The sequence below is a fragment of the Tachyglossus aculeatus genome, chromosome 4 (genome assembly GCF_015852505.1).
Source record: "Tachyglossus aculeatus isolate mTacAcu1 chromosome 4, mTacAcu1.pri, whole genome shotgun sequence".
Classification (NCBI taxonomy): Eukaryota; Metazoa; Chordata; class Mammalia; order Monotremata; family Tachyglossidae; genus Tachyglossus; species Tachyglossus aculeatus.
The window spans coordinates 28,000,810-28,023,802 of NC_052069.1; the positions used below are offsets into that span (position 1 = coordinate 28,000,810).

The 22,993-nt window shown below is 51.9% G+C and overlaps 1 protein-coding gene across 1 annotated transcript in view; it reads left to right on the top strand.

The window, feature by feature from the left end:
* The first annotated feature begins 11,265 nt into the window (after positions 1–11,265).
* MSH4 (mutS homolog 4) overlaps positions 11,266–22,993 on the top strand; it is a 66,888-nt gene continuing 55,160 nt past the window's right edge. Inside the window, exons 1-3 of the mRNA XM_038745479.1 lie at positions 11,266–11,490; positions 16,315–16,497; positions 22,539–22,699. Of these exons, the coding sequence (XP_038601407.1) occupies positions 16,398–16,497; positions 22,539–22,699 (261 nt within the window). The 5' untranslated portion in view covers positions 11,266–11,490; positions 16,315–16,397. The remainder of the gene's footprint in view (positions 11,491–16,314; positions 16,498–22,538; positions 22,700–22,993) is intronic.

Genomic DNA, 22,993 nt, shown 5'->3' on the forward strand with positions numbered 1-22,993 from the left:
AGGGGGAGCCGGGGAAAAGAGGGTTTTTGAGATTTTGTTTTTATTATGAAGGGCCCATTTATGCTCAAAGGGACCGCTGTATCGTGCCGATGCTGAGCCCTGGTCTCATCCAACAAGGTGGTTGCTTTGGAGTTTGCTGCAGGCTTCACGGTCTACACCATCATCATCATCATCATCAATCGTATTTATTGAGTGCTTACTGTGTGCAGAGCACTGTACTAAGCGCTTGGGAAGTACAAATTGGCAACATATAGAGACAGTCCCTACCCAACAGTGGGCTCACACGTGCCACATTCCCCGCTGGGCCTATGCATATTGCCAAATGCCCAAAGTGGTTCTTGGGTCAGAAACCATCATTAATAATAATAATAATAATAAAGGCATTTACTAAGTGCTTACTATGTGCAAAGCACGGTTCTAAGCGCTGGGGAGGTTACAAGGTGATCAGGTTGTCCCACGGGGGGCTCATAGTCTTAATCCCCATTTTACGGAGGAGGTAACTGAGGCCCAGAGAAGTGAAGTGACTTGCCCAAAGTCACACAGCTGACAAGTGGCGGAGCCAGGATTTGAACCTCTGACCTCTGACTCCAAAGCCCGGGCTCTTTCCACTGAGCCATGCTGCTTCTCTGATACTGATGACCATAGCCCTCAGTGGCATTCCCATACTAGAATCCAGGTTCTCTGACACTCATCCGGTGCCCTTTCCCCCGAACCTCTAGACTGTATGCTCGTTGCAGGCAAGGAATGTGTCTGTTTATTGTTATATTGTATATATTGATGGCATTTATTAAGCGCTTACTATGTGCAAAGCACTGTTCCAAGCGCTGGGGAGGTTACAAGGTGATCAGGTTGTCCCATGGAGGGCTCACAGTCTTAATCCCCATTTTACAGGTGAGGTAACTGAGGCACAGAGAAGTTAAGTGACTTGTCCAAAGTCACACAGCTGACAAGTGGCGGAGCCGGGATTTGAACCCATGACCTCTGACTCCAAAGCCCGGGCTCTTTCAATCAATCAGTCAATCAATCGTATTTATTGAGCGCTTACTGTGTGCAGAGCACTGTCCTAAGCGCTTGGGAAGTACAAGTTGGCAACATATAGAGACGGTCCCTACTCAACAGTGGGCACACAGTCTAGAATAATAATAATGATGGCATTTGTTAAGTGCTTACTATGTGCAAAGCACTGTTCTAAGCACTGGGGGGGATACAAGGTGATCAGGTTGTCCCATGTGGGGCTCACAGTCTTACTCCCTATTTTACAGATGAGGGAACTGAGGCTCAGAGAAGTTAAGTGACTTGCCCAAGGTCACACAGCAGACATGTGGCGGGCCCAGGATTCGAACCCATGACCTCTGACTCCTAAGCCCAGGCTCTTTCCACTGAGCCACGCTGCTTCTCTTTCCACTGAGCCATGCTGCTTCATAGGATGACAGGCAGGCCCGCTGCTTGTACTCTCCCAAGCGCTCAGTACAGTGCTCTGCACACAGCAAGTGCTCGATAAATACGACTGAATGAATGAACGAATGACCTGAAGCAGAGCCAGTTTAATGCGGACCTCGGATGGAAATCAGATCCAAATTTTTGTGCTCCCGATGGCAATCAACTGCTGTCATTCATTCATTCATTCATTCAATCGTATTTATTGAGCACTCACTGTGTGCAAAGCACCGTACTAAGTGCTTGGGAAGTACAAGTCGGCAACATATAGAGACGGTCCCTACCCAACAACGGGCTCACAGTCTAGAAAACGGAGACAGACAACAAAATAAAGCATAAAGACAGGTGTCAAAATCGTCAGAACAAAGAGAATTAAAGCTCTATGAACATCATTAATAAAATAAATAGAATAGTAAATATGTACAAGTAAAATCAATACAGTAATCAATCTATACATATATATATATACAAGTGCTGTGGGGAGGCGAAGGAGGTAGGGTGGTGGGGATGGGGAGGAGGAGAGGAAAAAGGGGGCTCAGTCTGGGAAGGCCTCCTGGAGGAGGTGAGCTCTCAGTAGGGCTTTGGAGGGAGGAAGAGAGCTAGCTTGGCGGGTGGGCAGAGGGAGGGCAATCCAGGCCAGGGGAAGGACGTGGGCCGGGGGTCGATGGCGGGACGGGTGAGAATGAGGCCTAACGGTGAGGAGATCAGTGGCAGAGGAGCAGAGGGTGCGGGCTGGGCTGGAGAAGGAGAGAAGGGAGGTGAGGTAGGAGGGGGCGAGGGGATGGACAGCCTTGAAGCCCAGGGTGAGGAGTTTCTGCCTGATGTGCAGATTGATTGGTAGCCACTGGAGATTTTTGAGGAGGGGAGTAACATGCCCAGAGCGTTTCTGGACAAAGACAATCCGGGCAGCAGCATGAAGTATGGATTGAAGTGGGGAGAGACACGAGGATGGGAGTTCAGAGAGAAGGTTGATGCAGTAGTCCAGACGGGATAGGATGAGAGCTTGAATGAGCAGGGTAGCGGTTGGGATGGAGAGGAAAGGGCGGATCTTGGCAATGTTGTGGAGCTGAGACCGGCAGGTTTTGGTGACGGCTTGGATGTGAGGGGTGAATGAGAGAGCGGAGTCCAGGATGACACCAAGTTTGCGGGCTTGTGAAACGGAAAGGATGGTACAGTGATGGGAAAGTCAGGGAGAGGGCAGGGTTTGGGAGGGAAGATAAGGAGTTCAGTCTTGGACATATTGAGTGTCAGATGGCGGGCAGACATCCAGATGGAGATGTCCTGAAGGCAGGAGGAGAAACGATCCTGGAGGGAGGGAGTTATGTTGCCAATTTGTACTTCCCAAGTGCTTAGTACAGTGCTCTGCACACAGTAAGCACTCAATAAATACGATTGATGATGATGATGAGAGAGAGCAGGGGCAGAGATGTAGATTTGGGTGTCATCAGCCTAGAGATGATAGCTGAAGCCGTGGAGCGAATGAGTTCACCAAGGGAGTGAGTGTAGATAACAGAAGGGGACCAAGAACTGACCCTTGAGGAACCCCTACAGTAAGGGGATGGCAGGGGGAGGAGGAGCCCGCAAAGGAGACTGAGAATGAACGGCCGGAGAGGTAAGAGAACCAGGAGAGGACGGAGTCTGCGAAGCCAAGGTTGGATAGCGTGTTGAGGGGAAGGGGGTGGTCCACAGTGTCGAAGGCAGCTGGGAGGTTGAGAAGGATTAGGATATAGTAGGAGCCGTTGGATTTGGCAAGAAGGAGGTCATTGGTGATCCTTGAGAGGGCAGTTTCGGTGGAGTGTAGGGGACGGAAGCCAGAATGGAGGAGGTCAAGGAGAGAGTTGGCGTTGAGGAATTTGAGGCAGTGAGGGTAGACGACTCATTCTAGGAGTTTGGAAAGGAAGGGTGGGAGGGAGATAAGGTGATAACTAGAAGGGGAGGTGGGATCAGGAGAGGGTCAATCCATCTTTGAAATCATGGTGGTCCAGGGGAGAGGATTATTAAGGAGAAGGCAAATATAATAATAATTATAATAATAATGTTCATTACCATATTTGTTAAGCACTTACTATGTGCCAGGCTGGGTTGGATATGAGCAAATCATGTTGAACACAGTCTTTATCCCACATGGGGTTCACAGTCCCCATTTTACAGATAAGGTAAATGAGATCCAGATCCAAGGTCACACAGCAGACAAGCGGCGGAGCCGGGATTAGAACCCATGACCTTCTGACTCCCAGGCCTGTGGTCTATCCACTATGCCATGGTAGGAGCTTATTTTATGCCAAGCACTGTTCTAAGCACTGGGATAGATATAAGGTAATCAGGTTGGACACAGTCCCTGTCCCACACGGGGCTCACAGTCTCGATCCCGATTTTACAGATGAGGTAACTGAGGCCCAGAGAAGTGAAGTGACTTGCCCAGTGTCACAAAGTAGGAAAGAGTTGAAGCAAGTGACACAGTGCAGAAAGATGACTTGGGGAAGGCCGGGAGGCCAGAAGCAGCATGGTTTAGTGGCTACAGCCCGGGACTGGGAGTCAGAAGGTCGTGGGTTCTAATCCTGGCTCCGCCACCGGTCTGCTGTGGGACCCTGGGCAGGTCACTTCACCTTCCTGGGCCTCAGTTCCCTCATCTGTCAAATAGGGATGAAGACTGTGAGCCCCATGTGGGTCAACCTGATAAACAGGTATCTCCCCCAGTGCTTAGAACAGTGCTTGGCACATAGTAAGCGCTTAACAAATGCCATCATCATTCGGGCCAACTGCCAACTTCAAAGCCCTTCCCTCCTTCCTCTCCCCCTCCCCATCCCCCCAGCCTTACCTCCTTCCCCTCCCCACAGCACCTGCATATATTTGTACAGATTTATTACTCTATTTATTTTACTTGTACATATTTACTATTCTATTTATTTTATTTTGTTAATATGTTTTGTTTTGTTGTCTGTCTCCCCCTTCTAGACTGTGAGCCCGCTGTTGGGTAGGGACCGTCTCTATATGTTGCCAACTTGTACTCCCCAAGCGCTTAGTACAGTGCTCTGCACACAGTAAGTGCTCAATAAATACGATTGAATGAATGAATGAATGAATGCATGAGGGAAGGGCACGAGGCTGGGGCATGAGGTGGCGGCGTGAGGAAGCAGCATGAGAACGGGGAATGAGGCTGGAACATGAGGCCTGGTCATGAGGGAAGGGCATGAGGCCTGGTCATGAGGGAAGGGCATGAGGCTGGGGCACGAGGCCCAGTCATGAGGGAGGGGCACGAGGCCTTGTCATGAGGGAAGGGCACAAGGCTGGGGCACAAGGTCTTGTCATGAGGAAAGGGCACGAGGCAGCAGCATGAGAACGGGGAACGAGGCTGGGACATGAGGCCTGGTCATGAGGGAAGGGCACGAGGCCTGGTCATGAGGCCTGGTCATGAGAGAGGGGCACGAGGCTGGGACGTGAGGCCTGGACATGAGGGAAGGGCACGAGGCCTGGTTGTGAGGGAAGGGCACGGGGCCAGGGAGAGAGGCAACGGCATGAGGCCAACTCAGGAGGCCGTGGCATGAGGCCTGGTCATGAGGGAAGGGCACGAGGCTGGGGCACGAGGTGGTGGTACGAGACAGCAGCATGAGAACGGGGAACGAGGCCAGGGCGCGAGGCCCGGTCATGAGGGAAGGGCACGAGGCCGGGGCATGAGACCCGATCATGAGGGAAGGGCACAAGGCCGGGGCACGAGGCCTGGTCATGAGGGAAGGGCACGAGGCCGGGGCACGAGGCCTGGTCATGAGGGAAGGGCACGAGGCCGGGGCACGAGGCCTGGTCATGAGGGAAGGGCACGAGGCTGGGGCACGAGGCCCGGTCATGAAGGAAGGGCACGAGGCCGGGGCACGAGGTGGCGGCACGAGGCAGCAACACGAGAACGGGGAACGAGGCCGGGGCCCGAGGCCTGGTCATGAGGGAAGGGCATGAGACCGGGGTGCGAGGCCTGGTCATGAGGGAAGGGCACGAGGCTGGGGCACGAGGTGGCGGCACGAGGCAACAACACAAGAATGGGGAACGAGGCCGGGGCACAAGGCCTGGTCATGAGGGAAGGGCATGAGACCAGGGTGTGAGGCTTGGTCATGAGGGAAGGGCACGAGGCCGGGGTGTGAGGCCTGGTCATGAGGGAAGGGCACGAGGCTGGGGCATGAGGTGGTAGCACGAGGCAGCAGCACGAGAATGGGGAACGAGGCTGGGACATGAGGCCTGGTCGTGAGGGAAGGGCACGGGTCCGGGGAGAGAGGCAATGGCATGAGGCCAACTCATGAGGCCATGGCACGAGGCAGTGGCACGTGAACAGGTAACGAGGCCGGGGCACGAGGCCTGGTCATGAGGGAAGGGCATGAGACCAGGGTGCGAGGCCTGGTCATGAGGGAAGGGCACGAGGCCGGGGCACGAGGTGGTGGCACGAGGCAGCAGCACGAGAATGGGGAACGAGGCTGGGACATGAGGCCTGGTAGTGAGGGAAGGGCACGGGGCTGGGGAGAGAGGCAATGGCATGAGGCCAACTCACGAGGCCATGGCACGAGGCAGTGGCACGTGAACAGGGAATGAGGCTGGGGCACGAGGCCTGGTCATGAGGGAAGGGCACGAGGCCTGGTCATGAGGGAAGGGCATAAGGCCAGGGCATGAGGGCAGGACACGAGGCCTGGTTGTGAGGGAAGGGCACGGGGCCAGGGAGAGAGGCAACAGCATGAGGCCAACTCACGAGGCCGTGGCACGAGGCCTGGTCATGAGGGAAGGGCACGAGGCTGGGGCACGAGGCCTGGTCGTGAGGGAAGGGCACGAGGCCGGGGCACGAGGTGGTGGTGCAAGGCAGCAGCACGAGAATGGGGAATGAGGCTGGGACATGAGGCCTGGTCATGAGGGAAGGGCACAAGGCCTTGTCATGAGGGAAGAGCACGAGGCTGGGGCACAAGGCCTAGTCATGAGGGAAGGGCATGAGGCCTGGTCATGAGGGAGGGGCACAAGGCCTTGTCATGAGGAAAGAGCACGAGGCTGGGGCACGAGGCCTAGTCATGAGGGAAGGGCACGCCGAGGCTGGGGCACAAGGTGGCGGCATGAGGCAGCAGCACGAGAATGGGGAACGAGGCTGGGACATGAGGCCTGGTCGTGAGGGAAGGGCACGAGGCCTGGTCATGAGGCCTGGTCATGAGAGAGGGGCACGAGGCTGGGACGTGAGGCCCGGTCATGAGGGACGGGCACAAGGCTGGGGCGCGAGGCCCGGTCATGAGGGACGGGCACAAGGCCAGGGCGCGAGGCCTGGTCATGGGGGAAGGGCACGAGGCTGGGTGTGAGGTGGCTGCGTGAGGCGGCAGCATGAGAATGGGGAATGAGGCTGGGACGTGAGGCCTGGTTATGAGGGAAGGGCACGAGGCCTGGTCATGAAGCCCGGTCATGAGGGAAGGGCATGAGGCCTGGTCATGAGGCCCGGTCATGAGGGAAGGGCATGAGGCCTGGTCATGAGGCCTGGTCATGAGAGAGGGGCACAAGGCTGGGACATGAGGCCCGGTCATGAGGGAAGGACATGAGGCCCGGTCATGAGGGAAGGGCATGAGGCCTGGTCATGAGGCCTGGTCATGAGAGAGGGGCACAAGGCTGGGACATGAGGCCCGGTCATGAGGGAAGGACATGAGGCCCGGTCATGAGGGAAGGGCATGAGGCCTGGTCATGAGGTCTGGTCATGAGGGAAGGGCACGAGGTTGGGGCACAAGGCCTGGTCATGAGGGAAGGGCACGAGGCCGGGGCATGAGGTGGCGGCATGAGGCAGCAGCACGAGAATTGGGAACAGGGCTGGGACACGAGGCCTGGTCATGAGGGAAGGGCACAAGGCCTGGTCATGAGAGAGGGGCATGAGGCTGGGGCACGAGGCCGGGGCGAGAGGTGGCGGTGTGTGGCGGCAGCACGAGAATGGGGAATGAGGCTGGGACATGAGGCCTGGTCAGGAGGGAAGGGCACGGGGCCAGGGCACGGGGCCTGGTCATGAGGGAAGGGCACAAGGCTGCGGCACGAGGCCTGGTCATGAGGGAAGGGCACGAGGCTGGGGCATAAGGCAGCAGCACGAGAACGGGGAATGAGGCTGGGACATGAGGCCCGGTCATGAGGGAAGGACACGAGGCCTGGTCATGAGGCCTGGTCATGAGAGAGGGGCACAAGGCTGGGACATGAGGCCTGGTCATGAGGCCTGGTCATGAGGGAAGGGCACGAGGCCGGGGCACGAGGCCTGGTCGTGGGGGATAGGGCACGAGGCTGGGGCATGAGGTGGCGGCATGAGGCAGCAGCATGAGAATGGGGAACAAGGCTGGGACATGAGGTCTGGTCATGAGGGAAGGGCACAAGGCCTGGTCATGAGAGTGGCATGAGGCTGGGGCACGAGGCCGGGGCGCGAGGTGGCAGCGTGTGGCGGCAGCACGAGAATGGGGATCGAGGCTGGGACATGAGGCCTGGTCAAGAGGGAAGGGCACGAGGCCGGGGCACGGGGCCTGGTCATGAGGGAAGGGCACAAGGCTGGGGCGCGAGGCCTGGTCATGAGGGAAGGGCATGAGGCTGGGGCATAAGGCAGCAGCACGAGAACGGGGAACGAGGCTGGGACATGAGGCCCGGTCATGAGGGAAGGGCACGAGGCCTGGTCATGAGGCCTGGTCATGAGAGAGGGGCACAAGGCTGGGACATGAGGCCTGGTCATGAGAGAGGGGCACGAGGCCGGGGCACGAGGCCTGGTCATGGGGGATAGAGCACGAGGCTGGGGCATGAGGTGGCGGCATGAGGCAGCAGCATGAGAATGGGGAACAAGGCTGGGACATGAGGCCTGGTCGTGAGGGAAGGGCACAAGGCCTGGTCATGAGAGTGGCATGAGGCTGGGGCACGAGGCCGGGGCGTGAGGTGGCAGCGTGTGGCGGCAGCACGAGAATGGGGAACGAGGCTGGGACATGAGGCCTGGTCAAGAGGGAAGGGCACGAGGCCGGGGCATGGGGCCTGGTCATGAGGGAAGGGCACAAGGCTGGGGCGCGAGGCCTGGTCATGAGGGAAGGGCATGAGGCTGGGGCATAAGGCAGCAGCACGAGAACGGGGAACGAGGCTGGGACATGAGGCCCGGTCATGAGGGAAGGGCACGAGGCCTGGTCATGAGGCCTGGTCATGAGAGAGGGGCACAAGGCTGGGACATGAGGCCTGGTCATGAGGCCTGGTCATGAGGGAAGGGCACGAGGCCGGGGCACGAGGCCTGGTCGTGGGGGATAGGGCACGAGGCTGGGGCATGAGGTGGCGGCATGAGGCAGCAGCATGAGAATGGGGAACAAGGCTGGGACATGAGGCCTGGTCGTGAGGGAAGGGCACAAGGCCTGGTCATGAGAGTGGCATGAGGCTGGGGCACGAGGCCGGGGTGAGAGGTGGCAGCGCGTGGCGGCAGCACGAGAATGGGGAACGAGGCTGGGACATGAGGCCTGGTCAAGAGGGAAGGGCACGAGGCCGGGGCACGGGGCCTGGTCATGAGGGAAGGGCACAAGGCTGGGGCGCGAGGCCTGGTCATGAGGGAAGGGCATGAGGCTGGGGCATAAGGCAGCAGCACGAGAACGGGGAACGAGGCTGGGACATGAGGCCCGGTCATGAGGGAAGGGCACGAGGCCTGGTCATGAGGCCTGGTCATGAGAGAGGGGCACAAGGCTGGGACATGAGGCCTGGTCATGAGGCCTGGTCATGAGGGAAGGGCACGAGGCCGGGGCACGAGGCCTGGTCGTGGGGGATAGGGCACGAGGCTGGGGCATGAGGTGGCGGCATGAGGCAGCAGCATGAGAATGGGGAACAAGGCTGGGACATGAGGCCTGGTCGTGAGGGAAGGGCACAAGGCCTGGTCATGAGAGTGGCATGAGGCTGGGGCACGAGGCCGGGGTGAGAGGTGGCAGCGCGTGGCGGCAGCACGAGAATGGGGAACGAGGCTGGGACATGAGGCCTGGTCAAGAGGGAAGGGCACGAGGCCGGGGCACGGGGCCTGGTCATGAGGGAAGGGCACAAGGCTGCGGCGTGAGGCCTGGTCATGAGGGAAGGGCATGAGGCTGGGGCATAAGGCAGCAGCACGAGAACGGGGAACGAGGCTGGGACATGAGGCCCGGTCATGAGGGAAGGGCACGAGGCCTGGTCATGAGGCCTGGTCATGAGAGAGGGGCACAAGGCTGGGACATGAGGCCTGGTCATGAGGTCTGGTCATGAGGGAAGGGCACGAGGCCGGGGCACGAGGCCTGGTCGTGGGGGATAGGGCACGAGGCTGGGGCATGAGGTGGCGGCATGAGGCAGCAGCATGAGAATGGGGAACAAGGCTGGGACATGAGGCCTGGTCGTGAGGGAAGGGCACAAGGCCTGGTCATGAGAGTGGCATGAGGCTGGGAAACGAGGCCGGGGTGAGAGGTGGCAGCGCGTGGCGGCAGCACGAGAATGGGGAACGAGGCTGGGACATGAGGCCTGGTCAAGAGGGAAGGGCACGAGGCCGGGGCATGGGGCCTGGTCATGAGGGAAGGGCACAAGGCTGCGGCGCGAGGCCTGGTCATGAGGGAAGGGCATGAGGCTGGGGCATAAGGCAGCAGCACGAGAACGGGGAACGAGGCTGGGACATGAGGCCCGGTCATGAGGGAAGGGCACGAGGCCTGGTCATGAGGCCTGGTCATGAGAGAGGGGCACAAGGCTGGGACATGAGGCCTGGTCATGAGGCCTGGTCATGAGGGAAGGGCACGAGGCCGGGGCACGAGGCCTGGTCATGGGGGATAGGGCATGAGGCTGGGGCATGAGGTGGCGGCATGAGGCAGCAGCATGAGAATGGGGAACAAGGCTGGGACATGAGGCCTGGTCATGAGGGAAGGGCACAAGGCCTGGTCATGAGAGTGGCATGAGGCTGGGGCACGAGGCCGGGGTGAGAGGTGGCAGCGCGTGGCGGCAGCATGAGAATGGGGAACGAGGCTGGGACATGAGGCCTGGTCAGGAGGGAAGGGCATGAGGCCGGGGCACGGGGCCTGGTCATGAGGGAAGGGCACATGGCTGGGGCGCGAGGCCTGGTCATGAGGGAAGGGCATGAGGCTGGGGCATAAGGCAGCAGCACGAGAACGGGGAACGAGGCTGGGACATGAGGCCCGGTCATGAGGGAAGGGCACGAGGCCTGGTCATGAGGCCTGGTCATGAGAGAGGGGCACAAGGCTGGGACATGAGGCCTGGTCATGAGGGAAGGGCACAAGGCCTGGTCATGAGAGTGGCATGAGGCTGGGGCACGAGGCCGGGGAGCGAGGTGGCAGTGTGTGGCGGTAACACGAGAATGGGGAATGAGGCTGGGACATGAGGCCTGGTCATGAGGGAAGGGCATGAGGCCGGGGCGTGAGGCCTGGTCGTGAGGAAAGGGCACGAGGCTGGGGCGCGAGGCCCGGTCATAAAGGAAGGGCGCGAGGCCCGGTCGTGAGGAAAGGGCACGAGGCTGGGGCGCGAGGCCCGGTCATAAAGGAAGGGCGCGAGGCCCGGTCATGAGGAAAGGGCATGAGGCCGGGGCGCGGCCCGGTCATAAAGGAAGGGCACGAGGCCGGGGCACGAGGTGGCGGCGCGAGGTGGCAGCACGACAATGGGGAACGAGGCTGAGGCGTGAGGCCCGGTCGTGAGGGAGGGGCGCGAGCCGGTGGCTTTGGCGCGGGGCGCATGCGCCCCCGGCCAGCGTGTTCCCGCCGTTTCTTGCTCGTGGCCGCCGCTGGTGGAGGCGTCCGGTCGCCATCTTGTGTCCTGGCTTTCCCGTCCCCCGGACGATGCCTTGGCCCGGGCCGTCCGGGGCCTCGTCCTCCGGGGCCCGGTCCGGGGCCGGGTCCGGGTCCGGGGCCGGGCGGCTTCCCCCGGCCTGGGAGCCCGCCCGGGGACCCTCCTCGGGCGGCGGGACCAGCGCCAGCGGGGGCGGAGGAGGAGGGGGAGGACGAGGAGGAGGAGGCCATGGCGGAGGAGGAGGAGGAGGCCGAGGCGGGGGCCTCCTCACCCCCGCCCCCAACCCGGGGGCGACGGACGCCAGCGCCACCGCAGGTCCGGACGTCGTGGGGCTGGTCAGGGGGAGGAAGGAGAGGAATAATAATAATGATGGTAGCGTTTGTTAATCAATCAATCAATCAATCAATCGTATTTATTGAGCGCTTACTATGTGCAGAGCACTGGACTAAGCGCTTGGGAAGTCCAAGTTGGCATCACATAGAGACAGTCCCTACCCAACAGTGGGCTCACAGTCTAAAAGCGCTTACTATGCGCAAAGCAGCATCATCCTCATCATCAATCGTATTTATTGAGCGCTTACTACGTGCAGAGCACTGTACTAAGCGCTTGGGAAGTACAAGTTGGCAACGCATACGGATGATCCCTACCCAACAACGGGCTCACAGTCTAGGAGGGGGAGACAGAGAACAAAACCAAACGTACTAACAAAATAAAATAAACAGAATAGATAGGTACAAGTGAAATAAATAAATAAATAGAGTCATAAATATGTACAAACATATATACAAAGCACTGTTCTAAGCGCTGGGGGGGAATCCAAGGGGATCGGGTTGTCCCGCAGTGGGGCGTACAGTCATCATCCCCATTTTACGGATGAGGGAACCGAGGCACCGAGAAGTGAAGTGACTTGCCCAAGGTCACACGGCAGATAGGTGGCGGGGCCGGGATTCGAACCCGTGACCTCTGACTCCAAAGCCCGGGCTCTTTCCGCTGAGCCACGCTGGGAGGGGGGGGAGGAGGGGGAGGGAGGAAAGGGAAGGAGGGAGGAAAGGGAAGGAGGGAGGAGGGCGAGGGGGAAGGAGGGAGGATGGAGGGACGAGGGGGAGGAAGGAGGGAGGAGGGGGAGGAAGGAGGGAGGAGGAGAGAGGGAGGAGTGGAAGGCTGAGTGGGGAGGAGGGGGAAGGAAGGGAGGGGGCATGACAGGTAGGAGGAAAGAAACCATGGAGCAAGAAGCTACGGATAGAAGTGTTACCGAGTCAATCAATCAATCAATCAATCAATCGTATTAGTTGAGCCCTTACTGTGTGCAGAACACTGTACTAAGCGCTTGGGAAGTACAAGTTGGCAACATCTAGAGAAGCAGTGTGGCTCAGTGGAAAAGAGCACAGGCGTTGAAGTCAGAGGTCATGGGTTCAAATCCCGGCTCTTCCAATTGTCAGCTGTGCGACTTCGGGCAAGTCACTTCACTTCTCTGGGCCTCGGTTCCCTCATCTGTAAAACGGGGATTAAGACTGTGAGCCCCCCCGTGGGACAACCTGATCACCTTGGAACATCCCCAGCACTTAGAACAGTGCTTTGCACATAGTAAGTGCTTAATAAATGCCATCATTATTATTATATCATCATCATCAATCGTATTTATTGAGCACTTACTATGTGCAGAGCACTGTACTAAGCGCTTGGGAAGTACAAATTGGCAACATATAGAGACAGTCCCTACCCAACAGTGGGCTCACAGTCTAAAAGGGGGAGACGGAGGACAAAACCAAACCTACTAACAAAATAAATAGAATAGATATGGACAAGTAAAATAAATAAGTAAATAAATAAATAGAGGAATAAATATGTACAAGCATATAGACATATATACAGGTGCTGTGGGGAAGGGAAGGAGGTAAGATGAGGGGGATGGAGGGGGGACGAGGGGGAGTGGGATTCATTCATTCATTCATTCATTCAGTTGTCTTTATGGAGCGCTTTACTGTGTGCGGAACACTGGACCTGGACTAAGCGCTTGGGAAGTCCAAGTCGGCAACAGATAGAGACGGTCCCTACCCGACAGCGGGCTCACAGGCTAGAAGGGGGAGACCGACGACCAAACAAAACACGTGGACAGGTGTCAAAACCGTCAGGATAAATAGAATTAGAGCTCTGCGCCCATCATTAATAAGATATAGTAAATATGTACAAGTAAAATCAATAGAGTAGTAAATCTGTACAAAGATACACAGGTGCTGTGGGGAGGGGAAGGAGGTAAGATGGGGAGGATGGAGAGGTGGACGAGGGGGAGAGGAAGGAAGGGGCTCAGTCTGGGAAGGCCTCCTGGAGGAGGTGAGCTCTCAGTAGGGTTTTGATGGGTGGAAGAGAGCGAGCTTGGTGAATGTGTGGAGGGAGGGCATTCCGGGCCAGGGGGAGGACGTGGGCCGGGGGTCGATGGTGGGACAGGCGAGAACGAGGTACAGTGAGGAGATGAGCGGCAGAGGAGCGGAGGGTGCGGGCTGGGCTGGAGAAGGAGAGGAGGGAGGTGAGGTAGGAGGGGGCGAGGTGATGGACTCCCTTAAAGCCAATGGTGAGGAGGTTTTGTTTGATGTGGAGGTGGATGGGCAACCACTGGAGTTTTTTTAGGAGCAGGGTGACATGCCCTGAAAATTTTTGTAGAAAAATGATCCAGGCAGCAGAGAGAAGTATGGACTGGAGCGGGGAGAGACAGGAGGATGGGAGATCAGAGAGGAGGCCGATGCAGTAATCCAGTCGGGATAGGATGAGGGATTGAACCAGCAAGGTAGCGGTTTGGCTGGAGGGGAAAGGGCGGATCTTGGCGATGTTGCGGAGGTGAGACCGGCAGGTTTTGGTGACGGACTGGACGTGTGGGGTGAATGAGAGAGCGGAGTCAAGGATTCCTTTGTTCATTCAATCGTATTTATTGAGCGCTTACCGTGTGCAGAGCACTGAAGTACAAGTACACGCTTGGGAAGTACAAGTTGGCAACATACAGAGACGGTCCCTACCCAACAGCGGGCCCACAGTCTAGAAGGGGGAGACAGACAACAACACAAAACATATTAACAAAATAAAATAAATAGAATAAATATGTACCAATAAAATAGAGTAATAAGTACGTGCAAACACATCATTAACAAAATAAATAGAATAGTAAATATGTACAAGTAAAATAAATAGGGTAATAAATCTGTAGAAACATATATACAAGTGCTGTGGGGAGGGGAAGGAGGTAAGGCGGGGGGCGGATGGGGACGAGGGGGAGAGGAAGGGGGGGCTCAGGCTGGGAAGGCCTCCTGGAGGCTTGTGAGATGGGAAGGATGGTAGTGCCGTCTACAGTGTCGGGAAAGTCAGGGAGAGGACAGAGTTTGGGAGGAAAGATAGGGAGCTCAGCTTCTTCGTGCCTCAGCTCACTCAGCTGCAAAATGGGGATTCAGTACCTGTTCTTCCTCCTGCTTAGACTGTGAGCCCCGTGTGAGACCTGATTATCTTGCGCCTACACCAGCCGCTTAATACAATGCTTGGCACATAGCGAGTGCTTAATAAATACCACAATTATCAAAGATAGATATCTTCATTATACTCTGCAATTTGCATAGCACTTCTAATTTACCAAAGGGCTTATGTATCGATTAGCTTCTTTTATCCATTCACTATCCCTGTGAGGTAAGTATGAATTATTCCTATTTTACTGGGGTGGAAAGTGAGGCTCAGAGAGCCTCGGAGACCGCCTAGGCTGTAGACTTGCCCTCTAGACTATAAGCTCGTTATGGGCAGGGAACGTGTCTACTGATTCTGTTGTATTGCACTCACCCAAGCGCTTAGTACAGTGCTCTCTGCACGTAGTAAGGGCTCAATAAATACCACTGATTGACTGAATGATTGATCAGAGAGGTTGAACAGCCTTCCCCTAGGTTTCACAGCACACAGTGGCAGAGCTGACGTTAGACCCAAATCTTCTGACGTCCAGGCCGCATTATACAGTGTGCTCAGTATATTGCAGTGAAAGTTTATTTTAATGTAAGTTTTGTGCAACTTAATAGTTGTTCATTTTAGCGGCCCATTTTTCTTTCATCCGTAGAATGATTACTTGTGTTCCACGATACATATAGACATGATTTTTAATTCTATTGTGTTATTATCTGTTATACTCTTCAGAGACTGTGAAGTTTGGTAACTGTTTGCAGACTCCATTATAATAATATCTTGCCAACCAGCCCAAGATACAAAGAAAATATTCTTGTTTTTATCCTACCACTCAATCTTGCTGTTTGTAACTAACTGTGCGTTATGTTCTAAAAATCTAACTGTGCTGTTATCTTTGGACATTACTTTTCAAATAACACAAAGATTTTAAACTTCGATTAATATAAAAATGGAATGGATGTCAAGGATGAATGCTTCTATATTTCTACTTTGAGATAACTGCGAAATTTCAGCATCCGAGAAAGTTCAAATCCATTTTTAAGAAGTAGCAAATTGTAAAGTGGAATACAATATATGCTACATTGAATATATTTCATGGATGTGTGAGTTGAACCATGAAGATGAGAGTTTTTCTTAGTAAAGGCATGGGGAGGGAATGTATGATTTTTTTCCCTTTTGGATCCTTCATTTTAAGACCTTAGAAAATATTTTTCCTTTTTTTTTCTGAAATTGAGTTGCTGAATTGTCTGTGAACTTTAGGGATAGGTAACAAAATTGACAGCTAAATGCATGGCTAGACTAAACCAAATAATTTATTTTGGAATTTAAGATGTAGTTGAGGTAGAATTTCAAATAGGTGTCAGATAAGAAAAGATGGATTCCTATCTTTACAAACACTGGGACTGCCATTGTCATTTCCAGTATGTATATTCATTCATTCATTCATTCAATCGTATTTATTGAGTGCTTACTGTGTGCAGAGCACTGTGCTGACCGTATGACGATGAAATGTCTGTGTTCCAAACATTGTAATGTTTATATTTTCTATTTAAATTGTCTTACCAGATGCATCGACATTATTTCTTCTCTGGAAAATGTTTTATGCCACCGGATGTTAATTAAATAATTCCATCGAGTTAATTTCATGGATTATCAGGGTATACGAATTTTCAGTTTTTCAATGACTGTTTGGTACATTTTTTTTTGTATTAGATTCCTACTTTGGAGACAAGAGTTCTTTTGCCGAAAACATTAGTGGATTGAATTTCAATTCTGTGACAAGTTCGTCTTCTGTAATGGATATCAATTATCCGCGACCAGGAAAAACACCATTAGCAGTCAGGGGTCATGTCAGATCAGGCTGCAGAAGCTGGACCCCTCAGGTGGGAAATTCAGGTAAATATTCCTCAGTAGGTGGAAATTTTACAACATTCCAGTCCTATCACTTGCAATAACAAATATTTTAAAAATGCGTAAATATCACGAGGCATTGATAACAATAATAATACTGGTATTTTGTTAAGCAGTTACTATGTGCCAGGCACTCTACTAAGCTCTGTGGGGGAAGCACAGTCCCTGTCGCACATCGGGCTCACAATCTCAGTCCCCATTTTTGTCTTGCCTTATGCCGTCGAGCCGTCTCTGACCCATAGCGACACCACGGACACATAATAATAATAATAATAATAATAATAATAATAATGTTGGTATTTGTTAAGCGCTTACTATGTGCAAATCACTGTTCTAAGCGCTGGATCTCTCCCAGAACACCCCACCTCCATCTGCAGTCATTCTGGTAGTGTAGCCATAAAGTTTTCTTGGTAAAAATCCAGAAGTGGGTTTACCATTGCCTCCTTCTGTGCAGTAAACTTGTGTATCCACCCTCGACTCTCTCACCTGCCGCTGCTGCCCAGCACAGGTGAGTTTTGGACTTGTAGCAGATTGCCTTCCATTCGCTAGCCACTGCCCAAGCTAGGAATGGAATGGGTAGGCCTCTGCTTGACTCTCCCTCCTGAAGTTGAAACTGGAAACTACAGGTGTGACTCTGAGAGGGGTAGTCCCCATTTTGCAGATAAGGTAATCGAGGCACAAAGAAGTGAAATCCCGGCTCTGCCAATTGTCAGCTGTGTGACCTTGGGTGAGTCACTTAACTTCTCTGTGCCGCAGTTACCTCATCTGTAAAATGGGGATGAAGACTGTGAGCCCCACGTGGGACAACCTGATCATCATCATCATCATCATCAGTCGTATTTATTGAGCGCTTACTGTGTGCAGAGCACTGTACTAAGCGCTTGGGAAGTACAAATTGGCAACATATAGTGACAGTCCCTATCCAACAGTGGGCTCACAGTCTAAAAGGGGGAGACAGAGAACAAAACCAAACATATACTAACAAAATAAAATAAATTGGGCTTGGACTTTCTCCTTCTGCCAGGAGGCAGGGGAAGTCCTGGCGATAACGGGTCACTGGGCCACGGGGGTTTGGAGGTGTCGGGTGCGATGTCACCGGGTAGCGGTGGAGTGGTCCCCAGCTGCCCTGATCACCTTGTATCCTCCCCAGCGCTTAGAACAGTGCTTTGCCTTCCATTCTAAACAAGCGCTTAACAAATGCCATCATTATTATTATTATTATTATTATTAAGTGACTTGCCCAAGGTCATACAGCAGACCAGTGGCAGATCTGGGATTAAACCCAGGTCCTTCAGACTCCTAAGACCCTGTTCTATCCACCAGACCATGCTCCTTTGATCTGGCTGGTTAAAACAATGAGACAGGAGATCAGTTGACAGAAGATATTACTTCAATTGAGTGATAGTGCTGACAGTTTTTGAAAGTAATTTCTTCTTTCACCCGATCTCTATTCTCATGTTACATGAATTAAGTTTTAGTGCTAACACTACATTCAGTACAACAAAGGACAGTGCGCCCAAAGTGGCCAGGACTGTGGATCCCGAATTGACCTTTTCAGCTACAGTATTTGGAAAAATCCTTAAATCACAACATACATAGACACATTCTTCAGGCCTAAGTAAATGTTTTTTGATCGGTGTCTGTATACCCAAAAACTTTTCTAGGGGATATGGTTGTCCACAGGTTTGCTGACCATTCATTCATTCAATCGTATTTATTGAGCGCTTACTGTGTGCAGAGCACTGTACTAAGCACTTGGGAAGTACAAGTTGGCAACATATAGAGACGGGCCCTACCCAACAACGGGCTCACAGTCTAGAACCACTGATGTGGGAGAGTAAATAGTATCCTACCCAAATTTAATTAATTTAATATTATCAGTCTACAAATTAGACTTAGCCTGTGAACCCAATATGGGACTGGGAGTGCATCTACCCTAGTGCTTAGTATAGTGTTTGGCTCTTAGTAAGTGTTTAACAAATACCACAATTGGTTCAAGAGTTAAATATTTTCACATACCGAATTATTTTTACAAAGTTACAGAATTATTTTAATATTTCAAAAGCAAGAAAATGAATAGGCATGATTTTATCCTACTCATGGAACATAATTGTAAGCAGACAACCACATAGACTACCCAGACTTAGCCCCGTTTTTCCTCAGCTCCCAGTCCCTCCCACGTCACTACGACTCTCTCTCTTTGCTCTTCTCCCCTCTCCCCGCCCCACTGCACTTATGTATATATATATATACACATGTATATATGTATATCATTCTTTTTATTTATTCTATTTATTTATATTGATGCCTGTTTGCTTATATTGATGTCTTTCTCCCCCCGCCTTCTAGAATGTGAGCCTGTTGTGGGCAGGGATTGTCTCTCTTTATTGCTATGTTGTACTTTCCAAGCACTTAGTACAGTGCTCTGCACACAGTAAGCACTCAATAAATACAAATGAATGAATAAATCAGTGAATGAATGAACATAGGCACTCACTGAGAGTCTTCAAGAAACTTTGAAGAGAAGATACCTTCAGACACTCCAGCCACGGAGGCTTACCCTAATAATAGCTCCCTCCCCTCCTCCCTTAAATCTATTCTTTGGGTGTGCATTAGTCCTCGAATGTTTACCAACTCCCTTAATTCCTTTATGCTTCTGAGACTTGGAAGCACAAAGTTGGGTAAAGTTGAAATAGCATTAGTCATCATTACTTAGTCATAAATAGAGTAATAGCCAATGCCAGTGTTTAATAAGAATCACACTTGTAAAGAATGTTAGCAGAAAAGTACAAAGCCTGAGGGGTTTTTTTGCCACTGTAGACCTTGAGATTCATTCATTCATTCATTCAATTGTATTTATTGAGTGTGCAGAGCACAGTACTAAGCGCTTGGCAGAAGACAATACAGCAATACAGCAGAGTTGGTAGACACATTCCCTGTCCACAGTGAGCTTTCTGAGCATTGTTAATTATGATTAAGACTGTTACCTCAACTGTAAAATGGAGATTCAATACCTGTTCTGCCTCCTACTTTTTTTTAATGGTATTTGTTAAGTGTTTACTATTCATTAATTCACTCATTCAATCGTATTTATTGAGCGCTTACTGTGTGCAGAGCACTGTACTAAGCGCTTGGGAAGTACAAGTTGCCAACATATAGAGACGGTCCCTACCCAACAGCAGGCTCACAGTCTAGAAGGGGGAGACAGACAACAAAACAAACCATATTAACAAAATAAAATAAAATAAAATAAAATACTATGTGCCAGGCACTGTATTAAATTCTGGGGTAGGTTCAAGCTAATCAGGTTGGACGCAGTCCATGTCCCACATGGGGTTCACAATATTAATACCCATTTTATAGTTGACGTAACCGAGGCACAGAGAAGAGATTATCACAGACGTACCCAGCGCTGTCTTTCTACCATGTACTTGGAATCATATCTCTTCCAGGGAGCCTCCTTTGATTAAGCTCTCATCTCCCCATCTTATTTTCCCTTCTTATGTGGGGCAAATGTGAAGGGTGAGGCAATGATGTGTGATATCCATTCATTCATTCATTCAACCGTATTTACTGAGCACTGACTGTGTGCAGAGCACTGTACTGAGCGCTTGGGAAGTGCCAATCGGCAACATACGGAGACGATCCCTACCCAACAGTGGGCTCACAGTCTAGAAGGGGGAGACAGACAACAAAACAAAACAAGTAGACAGGTGTCAATGCCATCAGAATAAATAGAATTATAGCTATATACACATCATTAATAAAATCAGTATAGTAAATATGTACAAATAAAATAAGTAGAACAATAAATATGTACAAATATATGCAAGTGCTGTGGGGAAGGGAGGTGGGGAGGGCGGAAGGAGGGAGGGAGGGGGGTGATGGGAAGGGGAGGAGGAGGAGGAGAGAGAGGAAAAAGGGGGGGCTCAGCCTGGGAAGGCCTCCTGGAGGAGGTGAGCTCTCAGTAGGGCTTTGAAGGGAGGAAGAGAGCTAGCTTGGCGGATATGAGGAGGGAGGGCATTCCAGGCCAGAGGAAGGACGTGGGCCAGGAGTCGATGGCGGGACAGGCAAGAACGAGGCCCAGTGAGGAGGTGAGTGGTGGCAGAAGAGAGGAGGCTGCAGGCTGGGCTGGAGAAGGAGAGAAGAGAGGTGAGGTAGGAGGGGGCGAGGTGATGGAGAGAACGATGATATTCTTTCCCAGAGTCGAGATTCCCGGTTCTCTACAGATTCAGACTAAGAAGCGTCTGGCGGAAAGAATGGATATCATTGAGGTGGCCATAGAACAATTGGAAAGGGATATTTGTACCCACTTCCTGGTTGGCCTGTTCCCCTGGGGATTGACTGGCCTTTTCTGTGGATTAGAGAGTACTCCTGATTACAGCATTGGATTCTCAAGATCTCTGGCCTCTCCAGGTTTGGATGCTTTTGAAGAATAGATTCTACAAAATGAGGTGCCCCAAGCTAGACCCTGGCTCTCTCCTAAACTCCATAGTCACCTCTGTGCAGAACTTATCTTGAGCCTATAATGTTGGAAAGCGGTACTGACAGTCAAGCTTCGGAGATTTCATCAGCAAGGAGCAAGGAGATGTTTCAGCAAGCAGATGCATTCATGCCCCCAGAATCCTTTCCTGCATAATCTCTTCCTGAAAGATTGCTGCTGATGGGCAAAAACTGTGGTTGCAGATTTCTTATTCGTGGCATTAAAAACGAAACTGAAAAATATTTCCACTTTTTAACATGTAGATTCTGGATTATTTTAACCTGAGAAAGTTTGGTGTCTGTCTGTGAGTATGGGTAGAGAAGAAGGGAAAAAGCAAAGTAAAGGAAGGGAGGCAGGAAAAGAAAGGGTAAGGAAAGCATAGGGAGAGTGATTAAATGGAAAGAAATTTTTCTTTCCCGTTTTTCGACAGAAGTGCTCTGGGCATGTCGCCCCCCTCCTCAAAAATCACCAGTGGTTGCCTGTCAACCTTTGTATCAAGCAAAAACTCCTCCCTCTTGGCTTCAACGTTCTCCATCACCTCGCCCCCTCCTACCTCACCTCCCTTCTCTCCTTCTCCAGCCCAGCCCACACACTCTGCTCCTCTGGTGCCGCTAACATCCTCACTGGGTCGTTCTCGCCTGTCCCGCCGTCGACCCCTGGCCCACATCCTCCCCCTGGCCCGAAATGCCCTCCCTCCTCACATCGCCAAACTAGCTCTCTTCCCCCCTTCAAAGCCCTACTGAAAGCTTACCTCCTCCAGGAGGCCTTCCCAGACTGAAGGGCTTTTCCTCTGCTCCTCCTCCCCTCATCACCCCAATGCCCTCCCTCTGCTCTACCCCCTCCCCGCCCCACAGCACTTGTGTATGTATGTACTATTGATTTTATTAACGATATGTATATATCTAAAATTCTATTTATTCATATTGATACTATTGATGCCTGTCTGTTTTGTTTTGTTGTCTGCCTCCCCCCTTCTAGACTGAACCTGTTGTTGGGTAGGGATTGTCTCTATTTGTTGCTGAATTGTACTTTCCAAGCACTTAGTACAGTGCTCTGCACACAGTAAGCGCTCAGTAAATACCACTGAACGAATGAATGAATGAATGAAAGAAGTGGAAAGCGAGTGAAGTGAGAGAAAATTGCATTAGGCAGCTAACTTGTCTTCCAACTTTATTATATTGTTCCCTCCAAGTGCTTAGAACAGCTCTCTGCCCACAGTAAGCTCTCAATAAATACAATTGATTTAGAGGTAGGATTGCTGCTTTTAAATTGTTGAAAATTTTATTCCATTCAGTGCAAAAATGATTTGGTATGCCAGAAAGGAAATAGAAAATTAACAGCATTGCACAGAATGCTGTGAAAATTAATGTGGCCTATTACAACGTGAAGTCCTTGAATTTTTTTAATTGTCTCTTCTGCGGTGCATATAATTGTGTGCAGTGACTTGAATTTCAGTAGTTGTTAGGTTAAGTGCCTTGGGATCTATGGAGGAAAGAAGTACAAAATGTTCTTTTTTCTGTAGCTTTTTACAACTCTTTTGCAGTTACATCCTCATCTGTGGTCTCAGTTCACTCTGCATCAGTTATCGTAGCTGTTGTGGAAGGAAGAGGACTGGCCAGAGGTGAAATAGGAATGGCAAGTATTGATTTAAGAAACCCTCAAGTTGTATTGTCCCAATTTGCAGACAACACAACATATGTCAAAGTAAGTATACTCCCATCAGACTTTTCTTTTTAAAGGTGTAGTAAATTGTATGTTGAACTGCTCTTCACAAATCTAAAAATTAGATTTGGATTTCTCTTTAGTAATGATAATAACAGTTGTGATATTTGTTAAGTGCTTACGGTGTATTAAGGGCTAATCAGGATAATCAGATTGACATGGTCCCTGTCCCACATGAGGCTCACAGTCCTAGTGGGAGGGAGAACAGGTATTTAATCTCCATTTTACAGCTGACGTAATGGAGGCACAGAGAAGTAAAGTGATTTGCCCAAAGTC